The 11,005-nt window shown below is 36.8% G+C and overlaps 1 protein-coding gene and 1 pseudogene across 1 annotated transcript; both read left to right on the forward strand.

Moving 5' to 3' along the window:
• The first annotated feature begins 641 nt into the window (after positions 1-641).
• LOC133179591 (uncharacterized) lies at positions 642-1,606 on the forward strand (annotated as a pseudogene).
• A 2,333-nt stretch (positions 1,607-3,939) lies between these two features.
• Positions 3,940-5,256, forward strand: LOC133179593 (uncharacterized protein F54H12.2-like). Its single transcript, XM_061314309.1, has one exon. The coding sequence runs from the start codon at positions 3,940-3,942 to the stop codon at positions 5,254-5,256; it is 1,317 nt and encodes a 438-aa protein (XP_061170293.1).
• Positions 5,257-11,005: the final 5,749 nt, after the last annotated feature.

Genomic DNA, 11,005 nt, shown 5'->3' on the forward strand with positions numbered 1-11,005 from the left:
GAAAACACTCGTACGGAACTATGGGTGAGCCTCCTAAGCAGTGCGATCGGTTATGCTCTACCTAGTCCCACACTTCAAAAGTGATGTCGATGTATGTAATTTTGTCCTTAGTCAATTTTGCTACAGTCTCAATTAAAAAAAATTATTTCTGACAATCAGTAGCCACCACAGAAATATAGTAATGTTTAAAGCACAGCGAGTAGAAAAATCTCCGAAAAAAACGTGCAGTTTAGAGATTGCATACATATAATTTACATTCCTTACGAGGAGCGGAAAGGAGTTTGGATTGAACATGCTATAAATAGAGCTCATTTTAAGAGAAGAATACAACAAATAGAGACTGTTTTATCACCCATATTACTTCAGAAATTGGAGCAAAATACTGGAGATACTTAGTGACTGTGAAATGTACTTTGGAAAAAAAAATATTCACAGTCATAATTTAAGGTTAGGACACTCTTATGTGACTGTGAAAATGTTTTACTAATCAGAACATTATACAGTCAATTATGTCACTGTATTTGATTCCTATATAAACTCGGGTATAGAAGGCATATATCACCAGTTCTGATTTCGCCTGAGAGGGAGCACAATATTTTGTTTTAACTCTACCTTACGCAAGAAGATGGAGCAAAAACAAAGACATTATCAAGGCAAACTACTCAACTCTTGTAAAGAACATGATGTCTACCCATGTTGCTGGACATCTTTTTGCTTCGGGAATTATTACAGATGAAATGAGACAACAGATAGAGGCTGAGAAAACTAGTTATGATCGCAACAGAAAGTTGATCAGCATCATCTTACGTCGAGGAAAAAGAGATTTTACAGGACTTAAAGTTGCATTGATGAAAGCTGACCAAAACGAACTCTCCAAAGTTTTGATTGGTGAAGACAGTACAATGACCGAATACGAGAAGAAGCTAGCCACAGCCCGATCTTTGGTTGTGAACATGACGGAAAAACCAAATTTAAGCAAAGAATCGAAGAATAAACTCAACAAACGCCAACAGTTGCAAGAGCCACGATGTCGGTTTAACCTGGATGACTTTAATGACCTTTTTCTGACCGTTACGCCTTTCAAAGGAAATATCAATATTCATATTCGCCATTTTACAGTGTCCAATGGTCGTTTTTTTTCCAACCAAGAAAGGGGTTACATTTCCTCTTGCCCGATGGCTGAAATTTGAGTCACTTCTACCAGAAATAGCAAGTTACCTACAAAACACCAACAGAGATGGAGAAATGAAATGGCATATTGGTGGGGGTGTTTACGTATCCCTAAATCCTATTTATTCCACAGTGGACATAAGACACTTTTGGAAACCAGTCGACGCACAGGAACCAATACCAACCAAGAAAGGCGTTACTCTAAACACACATAAGCTGATCAAACTATTAGAAGTTGTTGATGAAATGAAATGTTCCTGAGCTTAATGACGTAGAACTGTGTATGTTGAGTGATTCACATCAAAACCAACTTGGTATGCTAAGTTGTCCGGAGTGTACTCCCTTTGGATTCGAATCCCAGGTTGACAATGTATCCCTAGAATGCAACGTCGATGATGTACAAGACTTACAAATAATTGAAAATGACATTGAATAATTTAAATCTTTATAAAATGCTGACTTTGATGTACTATATTTAGTTACATGTTTACGTACTCTGTATATGTGCATTTTTTAAAAATCATTTAATAAAAGTTTGTATATTAAGATATATCTGCGTGGTTATTACCTTGGTATTTAAGAGAACACAAATAGAAGTAAAAGCTCATTTAGATCCAGTATGTCAAAATACACGGATTACTTGAGAAAATTATACTACACGCCTGGAAATCCTGGTGCTTTTGCAGGTCCTGAAAAGCTATACCAATCTGTTAAAAACGATGGAAAACACAAAAATTGGAAGAGAAAAAATTAGACAATTTTTGAACAATGAGGACCCCTACAGTCTGCTTAAACCTATTCGTAGGTCATTTCCTCGTTCGAAGGTAGTTGTGGACACGATTGACTCTATGTGGGACGGAGATTTGGCTGATGTTAGCAACATTTCTTCTCACAATGATGGTTTTCAATTTTTGTTTGTGTTGATAGATATATTCAGTCGATTTTTGTTTGTGGTGCCTTTGAAAAATAAGCACCATCAAACCATTATTGATAGTTTGAAAAAAACTTTTCAAACAGGACGAAAACCAAACACATTAAGAACAGATAAAGGAAGTGAATTCAAAAATCGTTGGTTTAAAGCATTTCTACAAAAAGAGAATATCAGTAACATATACACTCAGAATGAAACAAAAGCAAATTATGCTGAAAGAGTTACTCGAACTATGAAAAACCTAATGTATCGTTATTTTCTTAAAAATAGAACTTATCGGTACTTAGACGTTTTACAAGATTTAGTCAAAACTTACAATAAGCGACCTCATAGATCTTTGGGTGGAATAACACCCTCAGAAGTAAACCCTCAAAATGTCGACGAAATAAGATTATCTGCCTATCTGGCTGGAAAAAAGAAGATTCGCTCTGATTCCAAAAATATAGAAAATCAAAACAAAATGGTGAAGAGTAAACAGAGAAAAAAGAAAATGTCAACTTTCAAGTTCAAGATAGGGGATAATGTACGTATATCTCAGATTAAACACCCATTCCAGAGAGATTATCAACAAAAATGGACGGAAGAATTCTTTAGAATAAGTCAGCGTTACAAGAGGGAAGGAATTTCTGTATACAAAATAAACGATTTAGCAGATGACCCAATAGATGGTACTTTTTATGAATCAGAACTTCAAAAAGTTTTCAAGTCGGATGACATTCTGTATAGAGTTGAAAAAGTTCTTAAGAAAAGACAACGTGGAAAAAACACAGAGGTCTACGTCAAGTGGGAGGGTTGGCCTAAAAAATTTAACTCATGGATTTCAGAGAATTCTCTTGAAAAAAGTAAATAAATAGAAGAACCGAACAAGAAGTTGCTTTATTTAAGATGAGCGTTCGTATGATACTGACGTCAACAGACAGTTTGGAATATTTTGACAACAAACCAAATTGTTTTAGGGTTCAACTAAATAAACAAGTTCAATTCGATGGGTACTGGACAGTAGCATTGACGGAATTTAGCACAGAAAGCTGGATTTCGTCCAAGAAAAAAACGGAAGTATACGTGTGCTGTGATATTTGTGAGGAGACTTTTGTCGGTGGTAAAGAAGTGTCCCTTTTGAGACGTGTGTTTCTAGGAGAGAAAGTGGGTAACATATGTTACACGTTACCATATCATATCCCAGTAAAGATAGGACAACTACAACAGATCTGTATATATATAACAGATAAAGACAAGAAATTAGTTTCATTCTTAGACGGACCTATGAGTGTGACACTTCACTTTAAGAAGTTTCCATACGTCATATAATGAACAGCCAGACTTATGTGAGCGATCCTAGAATGTGGGAGGCATTCTATAAAAACATGGCCGAGAAAAAATTCAATCCTTATAAATATAAACCAAAACAAATAGGAAGGGGTGTACGAAGTCACAAATCTTACGTCATTCCGATCCGACCTCATTCAGAGTTTCAAACTCCAGACAATACCCCCCTTGTGACCCATGTAGCTGCTGTGGAAGAAAGAGCAAAATCAGAACATACGAAGGATGTCAAACAGGGTGCACCATTTGTCAAAGTCGAAGGAGGTATAAAAAGACCCCATTCTGAGATTACTGTCATTCGTGCAAAGAGAGGAAGGAAGTCAACTTCGCAAAAGCCCGTAAAGAAGAGAAATTATATACCAAATTCTGCAAGGAAAACGAAAAAAAAAATCTCCTAAGAAAACGAAACTAATTTCTAAAGAAAAGAAAAGCGTGGCTTGGAAAAAATCAAGAAGTAAACAAAAACCAAAAGAATTTAAGATCGATAGTTATAAGAACATATTCAAAAAGTAAGGATGGCTTTTTTAAGTAATGACAATAAAGACATTGCTCAGCCGATGGAACTTTCTTTTTTTGCATCACCAACAAATCAAGTAGCAGTGGAAAAAGTCTACTTTACGGAAGCAAGACCAATATCTAGCATAGGGGTGGCTGATACCCCAATCGAGATTGTAGTCTCTGGTTCTGGAGCTGAATATATCGATTTAAAAAGACGTAAATTATACGTGAAAGCCCGGATTTTAAAAGCAGACGGTAATGCCTTAGCAGCAAATGAAAAAACAGGAATCATAAACTTGCCTTTGCAAAGTATGTTTTCTCAGATGGATGTTTATTTAAACAACAAATTGGTCTCTTTCAATACCAACAACTATCCTTGGAAGGCTTATTTGAAAACTGTTCTGTTCAGTGGAGAAGAAGAATTATCCTCACAGAAGCAATCAGAGTTATATTTTAAAGATGAGGGAAATCTTGCAGACCCAAATGCTTACAATGGAAGGAATTCCGGGCTAGTATTGCGGTATGGCTATACACAACAGAGTCGTGTTTTTGAGCTTGAGGGAAACTTAATGGAGGACATATTTGATATAGATAAATACCTGATCAATGGAGTAGATATCTATATCAAACTATTTAGATCCAGTGCCCCCTTTTTAATTATGTCTGATGCCACCACTCCGGCATACAAACTCGAATTACTTGACGTTGTGTATAAAGTAGCCAAAGTACGAGTAGATCCAGGCGTTCTACTAAACCACAGTACACAGTTGGAGTCAACCCCTGTAAAATACATTATTTCCAGAAATGAACTAAAAATGAACACTATTCCTAAAGGATCTACTGAGTTTTACTGGGACAATATATTTCCACAGGCAGTACCTTATCGTATCGTTATAGGTCTGATTGACCAAAAAGCTGTAAACGGTGATTATACAGCCAATCCCTTCAATTTTGAGCATTTTAACGTATCCGATGTCGGAGTATACGTAAACGGCGAAAGCGTGCCAGGACGACCTTTAAAGACAGATTTCACAGCGGGACATTTTTTGTCGGCCTATACCCGATTATTTGAAGCATCGGGAAAGTGGAATAAGGATGCAGGGCTGGTTATAAGTCGGGAGAACTTTAAGGCCGGGTATTCTCTTTTTGTTTTTACTATTGATCCATGTGGATTTGGTGAAGAATATTTAAACCTAATTCGACGAGGAAACACCAGACTTGAACTGAAATTCAAACAAGCAACAACTAAAGCTGCCAATGTGTTGGTATTAGCAACATTTTCATCTCTGCTAGAAGTTGACAAATCACGTGAAATCAACTATATCCAGCCATGAACTCAAAACAATTACTTGATATCGTACTAGATGATCCGTACTTAAAAGAAGTTGTGAAAGGTGTTTATGCAAGTAATACGTTACCAAATACCATACCACATTATCCGTGTGCCTACATAGTAAATTCACAACCTTTGCCCCTTCCCGGAGAACACTGGATAGCCATTATAATACATAATGCACTGGAGGCGGATTTCTTTGATAGTCTTGGGAAATCACCGGCTGATTACAATCAAGATATAAGGAATTTTATATACATGAATTGTACACATTGTAATTTCAAATCTATAAGACTTCAACCATATAACTCCAATTTGTGTGGTCTTTATGTACTAGTTTTCATAATTGCGAGATTGTGTTTTAAAAAATCTTTGGCTCGTATATATGCATTATTTTCAAGTAATATTCAATCCAATGATAGCTTTGTACGTAGTTTCATACATGAATATTTTTTGTCTAAATAAATTAGTTTTATAATGGGGACATAAGCTTTGATTTCATTACATTTTTGTTTTTTTTTCTTTATTACTACCTATACCAAGGACATCTTGAATTTTTATTATTATTTTGAATTATATATATATATATATATATATATATGTGCTAATTTGCTATAGACACAGTATGAAATAAGACGTGGAGAAATAAACATGGAAACAGATATTGTGAATAAGTGGTGGAACACGAAATCCTTACTTCCCTTTTCTGCACCCTCCACAATTTTAATATGTGGTAGCACACAAAGTGGAAAAACATATTTTACCAAACAAATGTTACAAAATGCAAACTGTATGTTTTCGATGTCTGTCGATAAAATTATTTATGCGTATTCTGAACATCAACCGATGTTTGATGAGATGGTTAAATCTATACCGACCCTTTCTTTACACCAAGGCTTACCAACGAAGGACGACATAGAACAATATACAGAGGGTGTGAATCATACAATTGTGGTTTTGGATGATCTCATGTTACAAGTTGCGCAGTCTCAAGACTGCGTACATCTTTTTACGGTGACTTCACATCATCGAAACGTTACAACTGTAATGCTTTCCCAAAATCTGTACCCTCCGGGAAAATATGCCAGAACAATTTCCCTGAATTGCCTCAATGTTATATTGTTCAAGAATTATCGTGATTCTCGACAGGTAATCACCTTTGGCTCTCAGATACTACCAAGTCAAGTACCTTATTTTAAGGCAGCATATGAATCTACCACTCGTGCGAATTTTGGCTACCTTCATGTTTGTCTGGAGCCTACTCAAAACAAAGACGACCAATTAAGGTCTCGCATTCTACCGGGTGAGGACATGATTATCTATCAGCCATTATAAAAACATTTACTGAATCTTTTTGTTTCATTACACAATTATGAAGCAGAGAGTAGAGAAGCATAGAGCTCTATTGGAGTTTCTTTTGTATGCAGACAATGTACAACAGAAGATGACAGTCAAAGTACTGACCAACGAACAATACGATGTCCTCAGCGAAATAGCACTGAACATTTATACAGGGACCTATCCATTACCCACAAAGTATATAAACCAGTTAAAACCCTACGAATCTTACATTAGATTGCTGGGATCTAGAGAAGTCAGTACTAAAGAGAAAACACGGATTTTACTGAAACATATTCAGCTAGTGTCACTTTTGTTGAAACCTATAGTGCGATATATTCAAAAGAAATGGCGAGAGAAATGATACTAGTGCCGAAGCTCAAGTATGACCACCTTCTTAAAAAATCCGACAATGTTGGGAACAATTTAAATCAGGATACCAGTCACTCGAGGAATGAACCCAAACTATTCGAACATACAGAAGATCAAAAACAAAATCCTGACCAGTTAACGGAAAAAACGGATTTGGTGCAAACAGGAAATGGTTACTTACGTAGGACAAAAAAGGTTGGGAGACCTCCAGGTGTTTCCAATACTCGACGCAAGAGAAACATTCAATGGCTTACATACTGAGATAAACTGCATGATATAATTAAAACAGACATTATACAAATTGTCACATAGTTTTATTATTATGTTTACTGCAATATTCAATAAAAATAATATCAGTTATAAACAATTGTTTTTTTTTTCTTTAGAAAAATCCAAATGGCAACGTGTCCAAATTGGGTAGAATTCGTCTTTTCGTATAAACCATTTTATAGTTTTTTGCTTCTCTTCGGTTTAACAGTTTTCGCTTTCTACTATCCCTAGATATTTTACAGGGATTGATAATTTCAATCTGTTTTGAAGTACAGATGATTGATTTAATTGCATCAAAATTAATCAGTTTTGAGTTTGCCCAGTTAAGTGTAAAACCTCGCACTTTGCATTCTTCTTTCCCTGAGAGAGTGCGGTATGCATAATTTTTTGGCCCACCCGACACAAATTCCACAATGTGCCCTTCTTGTGCAGATATCTCATTTGTTAGTTCCCCAAGATAGTTTCCTATGGGAAGGTAACTCAAATCGTCTGACTGTTTGGCTTTGAATATGACGCTGTCTGTATCAAAGTACAACACATTCTCATTTAACTTGTCGAAAACACTATACAATTTCAATCGAGCCCACATTGTAGTGAAAGAAGCCAAGAAAATATTTGTTTTATTATCGAATGACGTGAAAAGGGGGCTATTACTATATTCTAACTGAAGTATGTCTCTGGAAACAATGTGAAAATTGTGGGGGACTTTGGTTGGGTCTGAGAGTATTTGAAAAAAATTCTCAGCTTCAGACTCGTGAATAAACATAGATTGATTCATGTCTAGCCTCTGACCAAATTTCCCCCAGAAACTATTTAAACAAAGTTTTGCTAGACAGCGTAAACCAGGATTCTTCTGAATTTTTTCATAATCTAATTGTATGCCCTCTTTCTCTGTATTCTCTTATGTATTTACGTTTAAACTCTTCTGTGACACACCCAGCAGGAAAACCAGAGGCTTCCTGTTTAATTTTAAGGAACATGTTAACATACTGGGCAAACAGGCCTCCCTCACATGACTTTTCGTCGTATTTTGACGATTCGGAAAAGTGATACACCTCATATATTTTTAAGATTTTATACCCTTTGGACGTTGCCATTTGAATTTCGGGGGTACACCACGTGCCTATAATAACCCTGTCTTCTACAGAACAAGTGCATTCTTTCTGATTTTCAGTGTCTGCACATTTTCTACACAGTGGAAACTTTAATTTTCCTTTGGAATTATATGGGAGCACAGGGTGATACAATCGTCTCGGTGGAAGTATTTTGATTTTTGCAAGTCCAAAATACAGGGATAAGTCCTCAAAATTGTCAGTAATGATAGTCGGATGGCCTATAGGGTATCGACAATATTTATTGGTCCAAGGATAGAGACTGGTGAAGTCATAGTATTGAATGGTTTCGCCTTTCTGGGCCTTGTAGTGCAGTTTGATGGCATTCGTGCGACCACCAAAAAAACTGTCACGTGGGTTTAGTCTGTCCTGGAGATCCAAGTTCAAAATGAATTGTTGCAATTCTAAGTTTTTGTTGAGTTGATACTTAAACTGATGCTCCCATATTGTGACCACTTTATACCCCAGATCTTTGAGTTCTTGCTCTCTCCTTTTTGTCATCGTAAACAATTCATTTATCGTCTGATTCGTGGATGGTAGTTTAGTTTTATATCGATCGTGCGGGAAACATGTGCGACAGCCATGAAACACACAACCTAACCCCAAAAATCAAATACAAATTATTTACTTAATTCATTCCACCCTCCCCTTTCAGTTTTTTTTTTTGGGGGGGGGGGGAGAAAAGGGGCAAATTGGCAACAGACGTTACATAAACAACATTTTTCTTACCGTAGAATTCGTAAATGGTTCCCATTCCGTTTGGAGTCTCTGTAAATCCGTCACATCTGTAATTAGTGCCCGGGACACGGTATTCACCCTCATTCAGAGCATGACGTATGAAAACAGGTTTCCCCCGTTTTAGACTTTTTTCCATCAGCCATTCTAACCACTGAATTGAAACTTTGCTGTGGTTATCTCTTTTTGTGTAACCTTGGGATGGTACAACTGCAATGGGACTGGTAAATTTTCGTTTCCCTATCTGTACACTTTCATCTTTTTTCAAGTCAATTAGGGATTTCCACTCACCATCAATAGAAACTCCCTGTAATCCACTCTTACAATAAACATTATACCATTCAGTCTCTAAACCCCTTGTGATTTCTACTTCATGCTCTTCTTTTAAAAAGAGAGTTTTAAAAATCCCCATGCAGACGCTTGCAATGGTCACAAAATCAAAGGGGTCCACTCCCGAAGTGTTGCAATTCTCAATGGTTCCGTCAGGTTGAACAATGCAGCTCTTAAATGTCGTAACATTAATCATGAGATTTCGAAATTCTAAACATCCTCTCCTCAAGATGTCGACGTCTGAGCGACAATAGTGTAACATTTCGTCTTGAAAGTTAAATGTTTCATCACTCTTCTTTGCATGCCATTCAGCCAACTTTTTCCGCTCTTCGGATGACATAAAATCATATCCATAATACTTCAATGCTGGGTAAGGACCCACATATTTTTGATTTGCTTTTGTATTGAACAAATGTGGAAAATAACCCTTAGAGAGCTCCTCCAGTCCGAAAGCTTCCGGTATTTTGGCTAATTTCATAGGTAGAAAATTTAGGGAATCCAAAAAGGTAAGGTTTAATTTTTGTGAAATGTGCATGTACATGATTTTGGAACCACTGTAAATAATCTTGCTTGGTCGTATAGAATGACGATCTATGAGAACTTCTAAGATGGGATACAAATCAAAACTTTTTGCATTATGAGCAATTAAGAATGTGTCTCTGCAGTGTTTCTGCGTGATATAGGAACAAAACTGTTCGGCTGTGTCATCACCATGGAACACCTTTTCCCTGTATCCACAAGTATCTGGACAAGGGGAATGAATAAAATTGGACTTACGTGTCTTAGAGCATTTTCCACATCGTATTCCACAGTTTGCGCATTTTGAGTCCGTCTTTAATTCCTGTTTTTGGCATTTATGACACGAAGTTTGCAATACAGCAAAATTAACTTTGTGTTGTGGAAGGCCACATGACGGATCTTGACAGTTTTGACACAATCTGCAATCTAAACACCGACGTTCTTCCTTGACACATTGCCGACATCTTATGCTAGATGGATTATACCCTTGGTCACACTGAAAGTTGTCGTCCTGACGCGTTTCGAAGTCGTAAAAGATAAATTTCTTATTTCTTTTTTCTATATCTGATTTATACGACTTCTGATAACAGTGGTGGTCTCCTGTTTGATATTCTCTGCAATTAGGACATTGCCACTCTTGACACACGTGTTTTTCGGGAGACCGCTTACTATATTCTAAGGTAACTCTGCAAGTCTTACACTGGTAGAATAATTCGCAGGGGGGTGGAATGTTGTCATTTTTTACCACTTTGCTTACCTTGTGTCTATTGAAACACTCAAGTGACCGACACACACGTCTGCAAGAACGACATCCTAATCGGATATCCGTTTCTGGACAGTGATCATGAAAACACACGTCACAGGAGGTCGAACAGGAGTGTTGGTATTTTTCTTTGTATGGTTTTAAACAAGTGTGACAAAAATACGACTTTTTAAAAAAGCCTTGTATATTTGCGATGCCATGCCAATGTTTTTCCTTTTCCAACTCCACGTGATACAAATAGAGGCGGGGTTTTCCTTGGTCGTCCGTCACCCTGACAAACTTGTTTCCTACTCTAGACGACACGACGTTAA

The sequence above is a fragment of the Saccostrea echinata genome, unplaced genomic scaffold (assembly GCF_033153115.1).
Source record: "Saccostrea echinata isolate AGI-Se365-2 ecotype Australia unplaced genomic scaffold, CSIRO_AGI_Sech_v1 ptg000005l, whole genome shotgun sequence".
Lineage (NCBI taxonomy): Eukaryota > Metazoa > Mollusca > Bivalvia > Ostreida > Ostreidae > Saccostrea > Saccostrea echinata.